Source organism: Haliotis cracherodii, unplaced genomic scaffold (assembly GCF_022045235.1).
Source record: "Haliotis cracherodii isolate W230 unplaced genomic scaffold, xgHalCrac1.p SCAF_16, whole genome shotgun sequence".
Classification (NCBI taxonomy): domain Eukaryota; kingdom Metazoa; phylum Mollusca; class Gastropoda; order Lepetellida; family Haliotidae; genus Haliotis; species Haliotis cracherodii.
Genome location: NW_027266271.1, coordinates 7,079,441 through 7,100,480, shown reverse-complemented (window position 1 = coordinate 7,100,480; position 21,040 = coordinate 7,079,441). Strand labels below are relative to the sequence as shown.

At 38.9% G+C, this 21,040-nt stretch overlaps 1 protein-coding gene across 1 annotated transcript; it reads right to left on the bottom strand.

The window, feature by feature from the left end:
• Nucleotides 1-11,665: 11,665 nt before the first annotated feature.
• On the bottom strand, nt 11,666-18,475 carry LOC139463777 (eukaryotic translation initiation factor eIF1-like). The gene is made up of 4 exons (XM_071245067.1): nt 18,325-18,475; nt 13,360-13,523; nt 12,472-12,603; nt 11,666-12,089 (listed from the first exon to the last, which is right to left on the bottom strand). The coding sequence occupies exons 1-4, from the start codon at nt 18,359-18,361 to the stop codon at nt 12,075-12,077; spliced, it is 348 nt and encodes a 115-aa protein (XP_071101168.1). The 5' UTR covers nt 18,362-18,475; the 3' UTR covers nt 11,666-12,074.
• Nucleotides 18,476-21,040: the final 2,565 nt, after the last annotated feature.

Below are 21,040 nucleotides of genomic sequence, written 5' to 3'. Positions count from 1 at the left end.
TATGGTTTGGGGGTGTTCTCGCTCGTCCTAAAATTTAATAAAACACCAACTGCCATCCACAGTGATCAGTTTGTCACATTTTAACCTTGTTACCATGGAATTAGCAGTAGGGGGAATGCATTTTCATCACTGTCTCAGATTATCTAACACGATCAGTCTAGAACGTAAACCTGGAACAACCCGCGCGAAGCATAACGCTTTCTAGTTAACCCCTCAAGGTCAGGTCAAGTTGGGTCACATATCTCAGGGGGCGGGACCGCCAGCACAACGTGGAGAGGTGATACGTTGCAATGATGCAATAGGTTATTCGTGGAGTATATTCATAGCTTCATCCAATAATTCTCACTAAAAACAGAATCCGATTACAACAGTGGGGTACATTTGCCTAGCAATGAAGGAACAAAATAAATATGCCCTTTTCCTGAAGACTAAGTTCGATATTAAATATTAAATAGATATTAAATAGATAAAACAGCACCTGTTTAAGACATAATTGACCTCCTAAACATAAAAAGAAACCTTTTCTATTAAATTTCTACATATGGATGTTGAATTTGGCTCGACGTTTGCTTGGCCAGGAATATATAAGTGACGTTTAAAACAATGTTCGGACCACCTTTGGTATTCAACTTTTCAGGTTGAAATTGTTGACCGAGACGACAGACGACAGGACATTATGCAACGGCATGCAAGGAGAAGCAACATTGTTGCAAAGTGAAGGTCAGCACTGATGTACATGCCATAGCTAATGCAATGTTCAGTGTTAGAATAGGTCTTCAGCAACCCATGCTTGTCGTAAAGGGGGACTATGCTTGTCGTAAAAGGCGACTAACGGGACCGAGGGGTCAGGCTGCTGACTTGGTTGATGCATGTCATCGATCCCAATTGCGTGGATCGATGCTCGTGATATTAATCACTGGATTGTCTGGTCCAGAATTGATTATTTACAGACCGCCGCCATATAGCTGGAATGTTGTTGAGTGCGGCGTTAAACAACAAACAAACAACCAATGTTCAGTGGCATGGTGCGTTTTCGCTTTAGTCGAGGTACCGTTTTCGCCAATCGGTGCCGTTTTAGCTATAACTATATAATTATATTAGTGAGTTGGGTTTAATGCCGCTTTGAAAAGTATTTTAGTTATAGCACGGCATGCCCAAAGTCCAAGTCATTTACCACTTACGTGTACGAAACCCAGGCGCACGGCTGTGGAGATGACAACCAAATCTACTTATCGCAATCGGCTAATGTGGTATTCGAACTCACGATCACATGAGAGCCTGGTTAGCAACGGGACACAACTCTGCAAATTACGACACCTGAAACAATTGGGTCGCCCCTGCTCTCACATTAATATACATCATCCAGAAAGCAAGCCAAGGGGTACTGAACCTGGACCAGGCAAGTCCCGGAAAACAGTTGTACAATATACAGCATTGTATTTATACCCCATATGAGGGAGTTAATGGCTTTGAAAAATACTTCAGTTACATACCACCATGCGAATGTCAGAGGAAAGACCGAACTTGTTAGTTGTTTAACGCCGCACACAAACATATTCCAGCTGTATGATTGCAGTCTGTAAATAATCGAATCTGACAATCCAGTGATTGACATCATGAACATCGATGTACGTAATTGGGATACGATGACATGCATCAACCAAGTCAGCGAACCTGACCACCCGATCCCGTTAGTCGCCTCTTACGACAAGCACTGTCGCCTCTAACGGCAAGCATGGGTTGCTGAAGACCAATTCTAACCTATGACGTTGCCGCTTTAGCGACACCCACAAACATTTTGGATTATGGCGCGCCGAAAGGGGTCCTGCTCCAGGTCATGGAATGACGAAGAGAGGAATAATATTATGTAAACAAGAGTATGACCAGACATATATACACACTACCATACTGCGATTATCGATTGTATTATACACCCATTACTTTACATGTTAAGCATAATACAGAATGGATATTCGAGGTTGGGCATGTATATATGCTGTAATTTATCCTTACGATCGCTATTATGTATATATTCAGTTCCCGCGTGCTGAAATTTTCCATACTTAACAATGACCGCACAAAATAATATATTTCCAGTTTCAGTCCATCCCAAAATTGGTACGAAGGCAGTGGTTGGACGGGGGTGGGGTTCCTAAATGACGCAACAGGGGCATAAACCGAAATATTTTACCAAGCAGTAACCCTCCTAAACTTGACACGTGAAGATCAGGGGTAGAATTGGTCTTCAGCAACCCATGCTTGTCGTAAGAGGCTAATAACGGGATCGGGAGGTCTGGCTCACTGACTTGGTTGGTGCATGGCATCGTAACCGAATAGCGTGGATCGATGCTCATGTCAGTCACTGGATTTTCTGGTCCAGAATCGATTTTTTTTCAGACCGCCGCCATATAGCTGTGATATTGCCGAGTGCGGCGTTAAACAAGAAAGTAAGACAACCCTAACCTAACCCTGAGTTAATACATCTATAGCCAGGGGTTATGTTTGTTTTTAAAATCGAGGTAGAGGTAGCCGGATGAAGTTTCACAGCTTAAAGTGCGGACATCATATGAAAGTTATGGTGGAACTTAAGAAACGAGAAAAATGGTTCAGGGTCACAGCTCCAAATTAGGATATATTCTCGGTTACATCCCATTAGTAAGACATCCCATTAGCGAAACACTCATTGTAAGACAGTGGAGTAGGTGGGATTGATTAAACAAACACAGCCAGTCTACCCACTTAACAATGGTCACAGCCCATGATTAGCGGATTAATTAATAGAGAGAGAAAGAGAAAATATTTTATTAAGATGTCACGTGCAAATAACATATAGTTTATACAATATAAACAATTATCAACATTATTGCACCCAGCCTTTACAGGCTTATGAGACATCGTATGTACATTAAAACATGTATAAAAGTATCTAAGTAAAACATTGTAATATCATCCTTTCTTATCCCAGCAGCCAAGGAACTGTCAATTTTGTTGGACACCATTTTTTAACGTTATATGTGTGAGAGCAAGAGAAGAACCAACCACTCCTATGCCAGCCCTCTACAACGAGGTCTTGAGACATGATCCGGAGGCTGCAGCTATATTTCCCCCTTTCAGCTCAGTCGGCAGCGTCATGTACAGACACCGCAGTCACACCATCCCGAAACTCCCTAAAATCAGAGCTGAAGTCGACATTGCAGCACCCTGGAGAGAGACCCATTTTTGCCAACGGTGAATAAGACAAGATGCTGGTATCTGCAACTGATGATCAGCTTAGAGTCCTCATGTCAGCTTCCATTGTCTACATGGATGGTACTTTCTCCGCCTGCCCCGATCTTTGGAATCAGCTTTACATACTGCATGCACGGAAAGGAAGCATTACCTATCCCCTAATCTACGCATTGATGCCTGATCGTCGGACAACAACTTACCAACGCTTCTTTGCTCAGTTGAAGGTCCACATCCAACAACTATTGAACCAACCATTCAACCCAGAGACATTCCAGGTGGACTTTGAAGTTGCTGCCATTAGATCCCTCCGGTCCTCAAGGTTCAGACATCAAGGGGTGTTTCTTCAACTTTTCCCAGGCGATTTGGCGGAAAACACAGGAGCTTGGTCTTGCTGTTGGATACAGAGATAACCCCTCTGTGGAACAGTGGATCCGACGAGCTGCTGCCTTGCCTTTGCTGCCTCTTCAACAGGTTCAGGATGCATGGATTGACTCCATGAACCAGTCTCCCGATGTACCGAATGCTGACGAATTCAACGACTACATAGTCACAAACTGGGTGGATTATGAAGCCGGATTCCCTCTTTCGCTGTGGAACCTGGAGGGTTTCCACAGTCGCCTCAATGCACCACTGAATCATCGTCATCCTAATCTCTACAGGTTCATCGATATCATCAAGAACATTGACAAATCTGAGAAGACCAAGCTATCTCAGTTAGACCTAGGTGCAGCTCCACCAGCAAAAAAGCGTGTGTACAAGGAGATTGACAATCGACTTTCCAGACTGAAGGATCAGCTATCCCAAGGTGTCAAGACACTACGCCAGTTCTTGGATGCTGTTGAATGAACTTCTGAAGATGGTTTAAAGTTGTGTCAGTGTGATGTGATGTGATGTGAACTGTGACATTAACTTTAACTGAACGAAGTAGCGAATATGTTAAAACAATGGATTTAAGGGATGGATGAATTAAAATGTTGAATGAAATAAAGTAAAAGAGGGTATCAAGCATCTTGAGTCATTTCTTTTGTCTATAAGGCAAATCCATTTCCATGACAGGGGCTAATTACCTGATTAACATGTGCAACCAGGTATGACATTGTGTCTCACAACTGGGCTGTCTTACTAATGGGAGGAGACCATATTCTCGACAAACGGACGTTGACATGGTGTTCAACTGTGTGTATAACTTCCGAATTGATCCACTTTTAATTCTACCTCATTTGTATTTTGTAAAAAACACAAGGTCGGGGATAAACATTCATTTTCGAATGCGTGAATGTCCTCAGCATCACTAAGCCGGGACTATTTTAACACCCATCCAAAGGCGATTTTCATTTGTTTGGAGAAAACGATATTCTCGAATAAGGTGTTGATAGAAGGTGATGATTTTGTGTAAAAAGATCATTAAAAACTGCACAAATCTCTAGAACTCGTCATGTTTCCCAACAGAAACATCACACATTAGTTGTTATGCGCCGTTTGGTGTGAAATATACCCAGACTGAGGTAAACTATTTCCTTTAGTAATATCTCCTATGCATAGCCGCCAAATCCTTTTTATTATATAAAGTTTGGAGGGGGGAAACGGGCGGAAGTCTTACTCATCATTCAATTGATATTTGGATAGTTCACATACCTGTCGACGTGGCCTTTCGTATTTCATCGTGAATTCAAGCGAAATCGGCTGTTGAATTCTATTGACATACCATTGCCCACACGACAGGCAAAGCTCGTGCATTTCGAGGCTGCACATTCTTGTTTGATTTGTCCGCTAGGGGGAGAGCCTGACATCGTTTTTATTGTCACGTGTAAAAATACATTTTGAAATTATTTCTTACTACACCGAATCGGCATATCATGAGTCTGATTTTGTCGTTCATTTTGTTGTGAAGCTCTCTGGTGCTGTCTAAAAAAAAGCAGTGTGAACAAAGGGAGGTAATTTAATTTTTGACGATCGGTGACACTTTGGTCGTTCCTTCCATTCCCGGTTGCGACATGTATTGCAAAAACATTTTCTGATAAAACGTTTCCAGATCACAATTTAAAACATCAGTGTCCACTTGCAACTAAGCATGTTTTATACATTGATCTTCAACACTGAGACTCATACATGGACTTACGATAATCGTAGGACTGTGATCGCTTTGTGCAAGTGCGCCAAGTTTAGTCAATTTGTTGTTGGAAGGACGTTGACGTCATAAACAATAGAATATGTCATCTTTATGTTTTTGCGACAATGCGTTGATTTGACGCCACTGGCCGCTTCGCAAGCAATGAAAACAATGCACGATTGCCGTCAACTACCAATCAGAATGAAGCCAAAATACTAAAATTTCGTATTTATTTCATCAATATCCGCGCCTCTGTATAGGTATATAAACGCCAGAGGTCACGGACGTAACATTTGTTCACCATGCACTCTGCAATTCTATATATGCCAAATGTCAGTGGAAATACCATATATATATATTCGTGCTTGTCAAAACTCCTTTTTCCACGCAAGATCTTTCACCGTTCAACGGCTCTTCGGGTGTAAGTAAAACTTTAACTTACATTGTAGTCCTATAAGCGACGCATTCCAGTAGTATTTGTGAGGCAAAGTGTGGGTGATTTGGGTTTTACGCCGCCTTCAGCAATATTCCAGCTATATCACAGCGTCGTACGCCAGAAATGGGCTTCACACTACCCATGTGGGGAATCGAACACGGGCCTTCGGCATGACGAGCGAACGCTTTAACCACTTGGCTACCCCACCGCCCCTTCAGCTATTGAAGGTGTTTTAGTTATGAGATACTCATTGACACAATGAATGGTAATATCGCCTATGTTACCCGTATCGCCATCGAATAACCATTTCTTGTTTGTTTCATTTTCAGCCAAAACCAAACATGGGTCGTGTACTTAATTTTGCTCGGCGGTTAATATTTCATATGAAATGAGCAGTTCCATTTGTACTAATATTAAATGGTCAACGACTGCTTGAATGTGATATTTTCATATTTTCAAAATTAACGATGAATGAAATGAGCACATACAGCCATATACAGAATATACACGTGTATTTACATTAAAGCTACAGATAGACGGAACACGCGAATGAATCAATGCTGGTGTATTTCATCATGTGACCCATGCAGCAGCTGTCAATCAGATTGATGTTGCACTGTAGACAGGATTTCGTGTACACGTGTCAACAGGCAAGTCCCCAAAACGCATGTCGGCTGAATGAATCACATGTCATCGGTTGTGCACATACCCTAAAAAACAAGCCTGAAGCCCAGGACGTCTTCATTCATACAATCATCATCTAAATAAATGTCTGGCATTTGAATTTGTGTGCAGCATGTGTACACGTCACACGCCAGTCATATATACATTTCAGTTTATTTGGTGGATTTCCAGTACATTGTCAATACGAGCAGTTAATTTGATAGTTATTACGAACATTGTACGGTGCGTTGGTCGCTGTGTGTGTGTGTGTGTGTGTGTGTGAGAGAGAGAGAGAGAGAGAGAGAGAGAGAGAGAGAGAGAGAGAGATGGCGTTATCAACAAACAAAGCAGAGGTGCATCGAGGTTGCTGACATGCTGGGCGAGTGGTCCGTGTTGTGATGGTGAAATATATCTGTCATCTTCACAATTTCGCGTCAGGTTAATATAACTGTTACATCCGTGTCCATGGTGATATTTGACTCATGCAATTGTCACTCAACATGTTATCTCGGCTGCGTTCAATGTAGAAACTTTTCAACTGACACGATTCATTTTGTTATCTGAATTCTGAAGTGTTTTGTATGATAGATATGATTATATCAGCTGGAACAATTTCTGGAAATGATACAAATATGACTTCCACCTTTGACACGATACAAATTCATGGCATATTTCAAAGGAAATAGTTGACTGAGGATGTTGATGCGAGTTTTGCCTGTTGTTTATGCCGCTCTCAGCAATAATCAAGTTATATGTCGGCGGCCTGTGAAAAAATCGAGTTTGGACAAGACAAGCCTGTGATTGATATTGTGAGCAACGATCCAAGACGGAGCACGGTGACACGCTGTCAACCAAGTGACCGGGGCGATCTACGTCTAGTCGCCTCGTACGACCATGGTTGCTGAAATACCTATTCTAATCTTGACTCCCCACGGGGCAATCCCACATGCATACAGCTGTCTGTGCTCTTCTTGTAAGGTGGAACTCGTGAACGAATGTTGTAAGAGGGTTAAATTTAACAACCAAAATATTTACTGACAGATTAAAATTAATATTCACGGACACAAAGGTATAACATGTACGATTAATATATAAAAACAATTTAATTAGAGTGAGCGAGTTGTATTCAGAGATCATTGCTGAAAGTATTTCACAACAAGATACCCGTCAAAACGAGAACAAGCAACTTTTCTGTACATGAGAGCCAGCTTTCTTATTCTTTTCCTGAAGTTTCGTTCAATGTTCAAGTATATATACTCTCATTTTGAAGATGCACACGCTCTTCTGAAATAATGGTCCAACGATTGGTCAATAACCAAGTCCGCCGACTGTTACTGTGTCAACAACATTAATGACGTGACCAACTCCCTTACAATACAATAGCATTCTTTGGATCTGCCTCTACGTGAAATTGACAGGTCAACCGATCTGCCGCCCTCGTACCTACAAGAGAAGCAGGCGGGGTTATCTCCCTTAACTTGTCGATATCAGGTTTTTTATCATGCGTTGTTTACTGTTATTGCCAAGCGACGTAAACATCGTCTTATGCCGCAAACAGAAGACACGCCTCTTTACAAAGGATTTGTTTGGACTAACACTCACAGACATACAGAATGTACGAGTGATAGGGTTAACGGCTGAAAGAGAAAATATTTTTTGTATCATCCATACCTTCTTAATTGCAAACAAAGCAAGTGTGTCAAAGTAGCGATTGTTTGTTGTGAACTCTCACGGAGTAATATTGCAGCTGTATATGACGGCGGTCTCTCAAAGTAATCGACGAGACATATCTGTGATTGATATTAGGAGTATCATTGCATTGCTACAGCCATACAAGAACACGCAATCAACAAAGTAATCAAACCTGACCACCCGATACTCGCATTTGCCTCTCACAAGCCTAGGTTGCTAGGGACCACGATTCCCCTACGGAGTCGTCAATGTGTGACCTCATTTCACACTCTGTGGAATATTCAGACGCCCTACCCGATTAACTGAGACGCAAAGGAAACTTGTTTTATCGTGTTGATTTTCAAGCTTGTAGCAAAATTCCTACATTTTTACGGCTGTGGACACTAGAAAGGAGCCTCACACCTTGTACCAAAACAAACACTTTAAATAAGTTAAAATAACTATAAGCCACGATTATGCATGTGCAGCAATACGATTGTAGTTTAATGCACATGCTAACTATTATTCCAGCTTTGAACATTAATACCATGATCCCTCAACGCCCCAAGCGGTCAAGGTCAACCACTTAAGTCACATTATGGTCCACCATTTTTTTTCTCTCGGACAAACTTGGGATATAGGACCAGCAGGTCACGCCAACCAGGTTTTGTCGGTTTGATCCAAAAGGCGAAAAAAGGGTGTTATAGGTTGCATTGTTTATTCACCCGTGGGTTCGTCTTTATATTGAAGAAAAACATCCACACCAGAATGCGCAAAAGGCACTCAAATTAACAATGATTAAAAAGGTTAAATAATTTAAAATGCGTTTTGGTTTTGTCTATAGTGAAGATTCTGAATCAATGCCATTGATGACAGTGGGTTATGAGCAAGCTAAAATGTTAACAATCTAAATATTTCATTAACTGTTGAAAATGTATTGCCATTTGAGAGGGAAACATGATTTAAGGAAATATTGACCAGTCTAGCCAGGCCAATAAGGACACATATTCCATATCATGATAATTAATAAATTTATATGATCAGAATTCTTTTTTTTCTTTGAGTACTAGTATTGATAAAGACCACAGAAAATGCCTGGTTCACAAGGAACAGACTTCCTCTTCGAAACACTTTAGTCATTGCAGAGTTAAGCCCCTTTAACTGTGGAAGTAATTATGGACCTACTGTGTGGAAAAAATAGTCCCTGAAATAAAGCTGAAGATAATAATTTCATAAAGAAACCCTCAAATCTCCTTATTGAAGAGGTGAAAGGGGGTTGAGAATTGTTGACCATTAGCCTGAAGATTGGAATGGAAATTGAATGACTTGAGAAAACTTGATTTCACAGAATAATGTTTTTATTTATGGTTATTGTGTTTGTGAGTATGTCCAACCAAAAAAACAATGTGTGTCTTAGTTTTAGTTCATCTGGACTGACAGTACTACGGTATTGGAATCGGTCCCCAGCAACCTAATCTGGTTGCACAAGGCATCTTGATCGATTTATGCAGATGGCATGAGACTGCTATAATATAGGGCAAAGGTTTGTCTGGTCTGTCATTACAGATCACAGATTTGCTGGAACAATGCTGAATGTGGTGTTCACAAATACTACTAGACTGTGTGATACGTGATGATCCAGTTAGGTCTTAAGGAACCAATGCTTATTGCGAGAATCCACTAATGGGATGGGGTGGTCAATCTCACTAACTTGGTTGATGAACGTTATCATATCCGAATTTCTTGGATCGATGTTCATATCAATAACTGGATTGTCTGGTCCAGTCTGGTCTTGATTGCTGAGTGTGGCATTAAAAAATAAAAAACAAAGAAAAGAATGTACGATTTAAGGAACTTCAGTGTACATTTTGTGAACACTGACCTGTGCACTTTTTATCATTGCTAAATCATGTTTCTAATGCTATTTTTTTCATGGACATTGACAGACATATCCATGTTAAAGATTAGGCAAAAACGAAATCTTGGTTCTCAGGCACACCAGCATCATCAGTCCACCGCATGTTTCGATTTCCGTTTAAAAATATAAAAATCCTTAAACATTCCTCGAACACGACCCCAGCAGTGAAATGCTACAATACTTAACACTGCAATCCAACATAGCTTGTAGTTTCAATAGTTGTTTGTGTGCTTGTTTTGTCATTTGCAAATTTGGTTAATGAAAACATGAGATTTATGATATAACGTAACCAGACATGATGATATACAAATTCAGTGATATTTGTGTACTGCATGCTGGACAATGTTTCATATGCATAGATGAAGATCAATTGTGCATTTCTCTCCTAAAATAAGCCGGAAATAGCTATCAGCTGTTCACACATTTTCTCCCTGATCTATGGGCGATATTTAGTTTTAAAAATACCTAATGTCATAACCAATATCATAACTGAAAATAAAATAAAATAAAGATAGGAAGACCAAAGACTTTGTATCTCTACTGACCAATGTTGGTTTCAAGGCTAGTTCATGGCGAGTTGATTTGATTTGCCAATCAGTTCATACATGATTTGGTCGAAATTAATGTAAACATAATTGAATTAGATCTTGGATAAAAGTAATAACGCATAGTGGAAACGCAAACTTAGGTCCAGATACACAATGAACACTTTTATAGCCAGACTAACAGGACTAACTTGCATACTTCAATACGGATTTGTTGACATGCTACTTCCTCTGTTGTGTGCTCACGTCTTCATGTTGTAAATAAAAATCTAAGTTCACTGGGTGCATGTATTACGCACACATTGGAAGTCAAATACTGTATTCCAATATTTTACATAAAAAATACACTTATGTAGAGAGACCATTGATTGAACACACCTGTTTATTTGGTTACAACCCCAAAATGCTTTTCATATACCTGTACAAAAAAATAACTGAATCAGATTTGACAGGATTTGATTCACTCTCCTACCCAGAGTTCCATGCAGCCGGCAGCCAGCATAGTACCTCTGTCACAGGCCACCGCCATGTGACAATTCGTCACATCTTTCACAGTCCATTCAAGATATTGCATACGCTTTTCATCCGTTTCATTTTTGACAAACTTTCACATAGTGATAAACAAATGTAAAAAAATGGTTACGGTTCATTTGGAAAGTATCCTAAAACGTGAACATCTACATGCTTTTGCTTAGTTATCCTATGTTTACATTGCTTGTCCGGCTCCACGTGCTGTCATCGAAACCCAACGGAGAGCTAGCGATACCGTCACTTTGATGTATAAATATATATTGTCATGCAACTCATGTCGCGGTTGTAGGGGCATATCTATATAATTTTGCAAAACAACATGTAAATCTCCCCAAATACTTGCTTAAGTCCGTTCTATACTGATTTCTTAAAAAGCGCATTTGTTTACAAACAAGAAAAAAGTCCTGTCACGTGATATGCAAATTAGCCTGTGGCAGTGGTGTTATGCTGAGTCACCACTGCGCCAGAGTGTGGATTTGATTAGCATGTTAACAAAAACCTTAAAGAGACATGCAACCTGGATGTCACTGCATTCAAAATCTATAAAATAACAAAGATTAAAGTCATTATAAAAATCTTTATTATTGATGACAAAGTAATACAATTGAGTGATCTATTAAAAAGGCATAGAGTTGTAAACTGGCATAGGGCTTTTGATGTTCAAACATGAATGGCCATTTCACTGCAGGAATAAGTCTTGACAATGGCTGAGCTCTCCTTTCTATGATATACATAAGCTTCAGGTGGACTTGCCACAAACATGGTTCTTGCTTGAGAAAATGTCACTTAACCTTGGCTTCATGTCTGCTGCCCAAAGTTAGTCATACCAGCAGAGGTGGTAGGTAACAGAAAGGAAGTTGTCGACTAGAAGTAAATACATGGTTACCTAAAAAACAGGGTTAATACTAGCATCACAAGGCGAGTTAAAACAAATGAGTGTTCACAATGGCAACATTGGTCTGGTGAGAGGGCCTAGAAACCGTGCACCTGAAAGTAAACAAAGTAAAAATTTGATGTACAAAAACAGCAGAACTTCAAAATATGCATTATTCAAAAGCTAATTAAGTATTTTATATATTTCAAAAGCATAAACCCTGCAATAACATGGTTCATATAAACAAAGAGACAATACATTTAAGAACCTTTCAAGCATAAAAAGTAAGACAAAGGTAGTTTCAAACAGATTTACCAGGTTATTTCTACACTCATGTGTCAGAATGCTTTGATCTGTATATCCAAATTAACAAACCATCAAAAGGTTCAAGTACAAAGTTGTTTCAATAGTAATTATTGGTCAGAATGACTGAATTGAAATTATGTGTGAACCATGTATTTGTGATACAATATATAACGTCTGTGTCAAGCATACCTTGACCTGATCTTGAGTGGCAAGGCCCCACTTGCACAGCAGGCTCTTGATGTTTTCTCTCTGGTCACCCTGTAGCTGCACAACCTCACCGTACTCTGGGTGCTCCACTACTGTGCCGTTACAGGCAAATTCCTGCACACATGACCATGACAATAAGATATGGATCATAACCATCTACAAGCAAGATTCATAACTTAGTTTAAAAAGTTACTTTTCCTGGTCAAAGAAGCAGCTTGCCTTGTACAAGTTGGGAGCGCTACCTCAAATGACGGATTTGATATGCAGGCTTTGATAAAATCTTTGAAGATTTCAAAATCATAACCTCCTTGCTAGACAGTAAACATGATGGCCAAAAGTACTTTTTTGGAATGCTTCATAACAATGAGTACTGGCCTGACTTTCATATTGTAATTTATTGCAAAAATTATTCATGATTTTGATACATACCAAAATATATATACACAGCGATATACGGTATTGCATAAATTGTTTTCATCTGTAATTTGTTATGAACATGAATAAAAATAAAGTTTTCCATTAGATTTGACAATTTCATAATTGTCTGTTATTTTGTTACATGTTTCTATGGTCACAATGCATGCATCAGACATTCAATACAGGAAACTGGAAGTGTATAGTTTTGCTTCTTCAATCACAGGAATGAGTGTCATTCATTACATATTCATTAGTACTTCATATTGTGGTGTTCCAGTAATAATGCGCACCTCTCTTAATTAGGAACTTTTAAACTCCTCTTCTCATTGTTATACAATATTAGATGGATAATATTATAGCCTTACAAACTTGTTTGGAGACACCTAAAAAACAGTTCCACTGTCAAATAACACATGCACACACAAATGACATCCTTGCAGATAATTTTCACACCTTTTTGCAGGCTTTGACAATTTTCTTGAAGTCGTACTGAGGATTGATGCCCTGGACAGTTGTAAGAGTCTTCCGGCCGTTACGTTGTTGTATTCGGATGTGGATCAGGGCATCTTTCGCCTGGTTACCAAATTTAGCATCATCGAATTCAGAAGCTAAAGGAGCTGAAATTCAAAATACAACCAGTTAAAATAAACATTTTGAAATAGATAATATTCTCCATATGTATTCCTAAAGATGTAAACCTATCTCACTTGAGTTTTTGCCGCTTTTAGCAATATTCCAGCAATATCACGACAGGGGACACCAGAAGTCATTAATTTGGACATGCATTAATTTCCAATACTTGAACTCAATCGGCTCTCAAATTCTTACCGGGAAGAAAAATCTTTTTTTTTTGTGAGAATGCTTGTAGGCTCCTAACAATTCCAATAGTTGAAACAATAGCCATCATGTATCCAAAATATTCTCAATCTATTTAAGGAAAAATACCAAAATATCATCCAGTTATCAAACTGAGGCTTCAGGAATTACAATGTTGACCTGAGGGTGAGCAAGTTGGTTTCAAGGCCACTTTGAACAGCTAACAGTGCGAGGAAAGACAAAAGTTATGTAGGTGTCAGACACTTACCACCTAATCGGGGAGGACCAGGATTTGAACCCACAATCATGTTTCTGTCGAACCCAAGCATTCCAGCATAATGATTGCCAGATTTCACCAGCTTTTGTTTTTTGGGGTATTTTACCTATGGGTTTTATTTAATTGGTCATCCAAAATTTTTAGAGGGAATGCAGTGTTTTTCACAACCTGCTTCTTCATATTTAAGTATTTTACCATGAAAAACTCTTTTTAACAGTTAATCCCTGCAAATTTTGTTGTTAATGTTGTTTTGACCTGTTTGCATCTGCTTGCAGTGACCTTTCTGGGAAGCCATTTGGACTATCTTAGAAGCACCAATTAGCAACTGTTAAAGATACACTGACTAGGCACAATTCATTTTCAACTGGAATCTATCAGTATTTAAATTTGCTTGTCGCTCAGGTTGTGCTCATTGTAATTTATTTATTTAATTTTTGTGATTTGCTGACACGCAATAGTTTTTTCTGGTAGATGTAATGTCACATTAGATTTATTTGAATAGAGTATTTATAGTTTTTGTTGCTTATTTGACACACGAGATCTAATTTGTCTGCTCATTTATGGTTATTTAATGCATATTTTATGTTAATATTGCAGCTTATTTAGAGCTCTGGATTGATGTAGAGATACTGTAAGATCAGTGATTTTAGTTGAAGAAAATTACCTTAAATAAGAGTCATTTTCAAGATCATTGAATCTGGGGGTGACAGCTCACGCTGGCAAAACACTGTATATCATTTTGTGGTAGAGCTGTGCTTAACGATTTGTGATGTTCTGTCATCCTGACTCCCCAACCTATCGACCATTTTGGTGTATAGACATGTTCATATGAGGTATCCACAGCCCTTGATGGATATATATAAGTGGATCCCCTCAACAGGTGACGGTGAGGCCTAACCATATAAACCATGTCTCCAAATTAACGAAAGCTGGCATGTGTTACATTACACACTGCATACCATAATACCTACTACAGGAGACGGCTTCAAAACTGACAAACCAGTGATTAACATGAGCATCGATCTACGAAATTGGGATAAGATGACATGCATCAATCAGGTGAGCAAGCCTGGCCACCCGATCCCGTTAGTCGCCTCTTACGACAAGCATGGGTTGCTGAAGACCTATTCTTACCCAGGTCTTCATGTATAGGTTTTCGAAAATGAGGTATAAAAATTTAAATATTTGATTGAAACCTGAAATTGGTACAAAACTTTTAAGAAAAATTAGCAAGTCCTAGCTTAACCTATCAACAAGTGAAATTAGACATAATATAAGTGATATACTCTCAATAAAACTACACAATACATACTCATGTCAGTAGTGGCTGATATATGAATATAGAATTTTGCCTTACAGCAAATAGTTTCACGGCAACTTCAACTGAAGTAAGATGTTAATGTTAACCACATCCCACAGCTGATTTACTCAATTTAGCAGTGCAACTATCACTCCAGTGGAAAGAAGGCCACTCTGTTCTGGACAGATTCCAGACTAGAAATTGTAAGGTAAAGCAATGTGTTAATATAAGCATCATAAGATTTTTATGAGGTATGCAAGGTCTGGAAGTTCGGTCCAAAGTACTTAATTTTCACAACCTTGAATTACATTTTCATAATTATACAGAATATCAAAAGACAAAATTAATGTCAGTCAGGGTGGCCTCTTGCCTACGCAGCAAATCCCATAATTCTGTGTAGAAATTCAATCTGACCTGTTTTTGCACTTACATGAAGAAAGACACAAATAGTAACATACAATATGATACATTCATTATGTTTGTATTAATGTACTTTTGAAAAATAATTAACAGTAATCTTGACTTAGAGTGAGTTGGGTATAACGCCGCTTTTAACAGTATTCCAGTCATATCACGGCGTGTCAGCTTATTGTGGGAAGAAAGCCCGAAGTGATGCAGGTCTCAGACGTTTACCACTTCGATGAAACCCACGAGGACGGGTATGGTGCTGACAAATCTAGAAACATAATCAGGGCAAACCAGGATTCGAACCCACAACCATAGGTTTCTGGCATGCCCATGGGACGCAACCCTGCACAGCGAATCGCGGCGCCTTAGACGACTGGGCCACCCGTGCCCCCTAATCTTGACTTAGAAAGGGAAAATGTTTTTAAAAATCATGAAAAACAGTAGGGTAATTTCAACTGGCAACTGCAAACTTCAAGCTGAATTTTGTTAACTTATAATATTAGAATCACAAATGCTTAAGGAACACTATAAACACATTTTCTTTCAATTATTTTCACCAACTTCCATGGTCATTCTTGCTTAATTTCTAACGATGACTATGCATGCAAAGAACCATGTAGAAGGCACTGTGAAATGGCAAATATCCTCTGTACATTGTGATTGTGTATTAAACTCCCATCATCCTCCTCCATTACCATCTCCAGGACACACTCTAAACATCTTGATTCAGTTGGTTTATGCAAGTTCCAACTCTTCAGTAAATTCTTTAAACTGGCAAAAGATGTATAATATTCTTGGGCATTTACTTATTCTTGGACATTTACTTAAACGAAGTCCTTGAGCATATCACACATGTAGTATGTACATCTGTACTAGAGCTTTTCCCATTTGACAAAGCAAATTTCCAAGAAATCTAAAGAATTCATAATGAAATTGACTGTGATGCGACTTCTATAACCAATAGTTGACTTCTTGAGAATAGATTACAATTTATGGCCAATCAGATAAAGCAAATAGTATGATGATAAATCCAAAAGTTTCATGATTCATACTAGTGACAAAAGGAACAGCTGACAAAGCCATAACCACTTTTTATGAAGCAAACACAGCTCAAGAATAGTTTAGCACACATTAGGTCACATAATTTCACCTTGTTGGCACTGGTACAACAGGTATGTATAAATGCACCCCGGGTATGTGTCTGTATACAGAAATGTACCCTAGCCAAAATCAGAATACAGATGAGTCCCTTCTGTCACAGGCCGCATTGCACTTAACAGTTCCTTGAACACTTACTCTAACACCACATCCTGGAGGGTGTTAAACCGTGGTAAAATTCAACAGAACACACGTTATTATTTTTCTCTTCGTATTTCCTTTCCATAAAAGGACAGGAACTGTCTTACTATTGTAAAAGATGCATTCAAGTGTGCTTTATAAAAACCAAGGGACTTGCATACATTACTCTAATAGTCTGCGATGCACAGCATTATCCAGCTCTTATCTTGTGAATTGTACTTGAACCACTTTCATAATATGGACTCGTCCAATCCTTAGGGTACCTTTCTGCATTCTGATTGTGGCTGGGGTAGCATCGTACGCTATATTGTCACTGTGGATCATCTTTAATGGATCGTAATGGTGAACGCTTACTAACACATTAAGTATGTCATATACAAAATGTTTCTTGTTCTTTATTCAACCTTTATGACATCAATTAGGATCTATTGATGCTGATTTTCTTAACCAAGTTAGGTAAACAAAGTACCCGTCGTTGGAGACTCAAGGACGGGCAACTCTGTATTATTGCGGTATCAATTTAGTGTGTGATATGTGTGGATTATGTTTTTTACATCACTTCCTCTTTTGGATTATGCATTATCACTATTCATACGAAGGTCGGGTCAAAGGACATCGTCCGAACAAGTGGATTCTTTTCTTACCAATTTAGAAGGGAAGCAGGGGTAATTCCACTTCAAAAACATTCTAGAAATATTGTAAACAAGTCAATGTGTATCTTTTGCCATGATATAGCAAACCAATCCTATTTTCGACGTGATAAAATATTGTTCTTAGTTTTGCAAAAGTGAACATTTTGATGTAGATTATGAGATTTACCGATACCACAATAATAGAGTCATACTATACATCTGGTGTACAGATCTGTAGTGCCCGTGCCGACAACTACCCAGCTTTAGTTTGTTGGGGGGCATAGTGTCATCATGAGTCGCCCATGTCGTCCAAGGCAGAGATTGATGTACATGTACGGACTACATATCAGTTAATGCATAGTGCCTCAACATTGCAAGTGAATAACTTAAAGCCTTCATGACCTTATAAACACTCTCCTCTCAACCGACGCAATAAATTTCTTCACACAGTAAAGATGCAGATTGAAATAGTTAAAGGTTATCGAATTGATTATCAACCTTAAAATTAACTAAACTGTTGTGTAAGCTCAAATACAAAGATAATACACACGTGTTACTGTGTTGAAATTCAGAATATGCCAACTTCACTTCCTACATTTCACAACACAAAACGACGCCATTTTGAATCGCAAAGATTGAGAAAACGCTTCCTTTAGTTTATCTTCAGTCTTTCCAATGTAACTTACCGAATCCTTCCTTCAAGTTCAAGAGTTCACCGCTCATTCAAGCTAATAGATGTGTTCCACCCGACAAAAAATGGGTAACTAGTTAGTTGCTGAGAGTGTGAGGCGGGTGCCGAAACGTGTGTTACAAATCCACAGTATGAAACAGAGTGACTACGCATGTGCTGTGACGTCACTAAACTAGTTTTCAAAACTTTTATTCACACTATATTAATTACAAATTTGTGAAATATTTACAAGATAGATCATGATATGATGGGTATTGTATTGACTACCCCAATGTTTATGGTTATGAGCAATACAATATGAAATAAATCTACACTACGGTGTTGTTAGAGAGTACATGTTTAGACTGGTCCCAACCTTGGTTATTTTTAGGTCAAGGCGAGAACAGTGTTGTAAAACTGGTCGCTTGACTCTGTTGCGCCAGTCATATTGATGACGTCTCTGTTTTTTTTTAAAGAAATAAACAAATAAATTACACAGCATACAATTACAGTGAAATGATTGTGAAATGTTAATCGCCTTAACACATGCTTACAATGAGGCGCAACTAAACCTTTTGTGAAAACATCACATGCTTACCCTTACTGAAATTAACTCATGTCAGGCTGAAACTGAGTCTGACGGAAATGTCAAGAAACTGGACTACAGGTATACTATACATTTAATATTTATTAGGCAACAAATAGTAATTTTATAAATTTTCTGCCGGCAGCCGACATCACAAGAATGTTTCTGCGGATAACAGAAAATGTCCCCGTCCAAGGAAAACATATATGCTACAAAAAACAAACAAAATACAGCATGTAAATAAAGCATATATACTACTACTACTTCTATGCTACATACATCGGGTGCCGTTTTCGCCCGACAATTAGCAGCCGTTTTCGCCCAATGAGATGCCGTTTTCGCCCGATAAATCGGTGACATTTAGCTGAGGTGCCGTTTTAGCCTGCATCCGTGGGAATGTATAGCAAGTCAAGAACGTGATGCATGTTCTGAGCATACCTGCTCATGATTACAATGATACTAGACACACACATAGAATGAAAAGATGTCGACAATCTGAATTGTATGACAATCTGTGTACATCATAATGAAAATACACAGGCAACATATAATAATCATTAATATGCATATGAAATGTCAATTTCAATCAAAATCGCGCACCGAAATCGAAATCCGGTTCGTGAACTGTCGTGCAGATTTCGATCGATTGCAGGATTTGCAAAGCATGTGCATCGCCAATTCGTTGTCAGCAGATAGTTTCCAAATCCTTTCATGTTTTTAATCAAGGTGCTCAGGTGATTTGATGCATTTCGCGATGTAAGACCCGTTTTATTACAATATAGATCTTGATTTTTATCGATCAGATCGTCCTGACTGGGCGCCACCATTTTGTGTGAAGCAAACGCAAATAAAGCGAGAGGTGGAATCTGATTGGTCCATAGGAGAGGCTTAGAAGGGACATAATTGATAAAAGCCATTGGTGGTGCAAAGATCGAGCCCAATAATTCCAGCTTAGTTCGGCAAGGGTGGAAACTGGACTTTTAAAGTCAGTTGACTCCCTAGCCTCGGGAAGATGCATACCATTGAGATTGCTTGACAACGGTATAAGGATCTATACCGAAACGTCGCCATAATCGAGTCTGGTCCAGACACTCCAGTGATTAATATCATGAGCATCGATACACGCATTTGGGATCGATGACATGCATCAACCATGTCAGTGAGCTTGACCACCCGATCCTGTTAGTCGCCCCTTACGACAAGCATAGTCAGATATTTATTTATATGTCTGTGCTTAGAGTGATGTTAGATGGACATGTTCGGGGTCATATGAGGATTAAAGAGAATGTGTATTTTAAATCAGGAATGTGATGACGTGGATTTAACTGGTGATTGAGTGCGGCCCAGTAATTCAAATAAAAGCCAATGTGTTTTGTGGATAGTTAATAACTACATGTATATGTATCTATTTCTATTTCCAAAGCCCAATTGAACATATATTTTGTTCTGTTAGATATGTACATCAGTTTCTAGGTCGAGCAATACTTTTTTTCAGTTGATTCAAATTCCAGAAAACATGATTTGCAGTTTTATTTACCTCATTTTCATTATAACAAAATAAACAAATAGTGTTACCTAGCAACTCCATTTCGTATAATCAGCTCTATGTAGAAAGACTGCATTAGAAATCTACTATCTTAATACCTTTACTGCCTTTCCTATATCCGGCAAAGATGTTAAACCATAGGATTTCACATTCAAAGCTTAATTGCCACAATCAAATTATTAGATAATTGCAACTATTAACGTCTAGATCATGAGTTTTTACAGGTCTTTTATTTGTATTAGTAGCTAGCCATTTTGGGGGGATATTGTAAAGTACTAGTATATGTCTAAAATGTAACTGTACCTTTAATGTAAAGGAGGGGCGGTAGGGTAGCCTAGTGGTTAAAGCGTTCGCTCGTCACGCCGAAGACCCGGGTTCGATTCCCGACATGGGTACAATGTGTGAAGCCCATTTCTGGTGTACCCCGCCGTGATATTGCTGGAATATTGCTAAAAGCGGCGTAAAACCATACTCACTCACTCACTCACTAATGTAAAGGATCTTTTCAGGTCACCAAATGGAATAATACCGGCGTTACTAAATAAATCTTTCACTAAATAAATGCCGTTATACAACCCAGAGTAATTGACCTCCAACTAT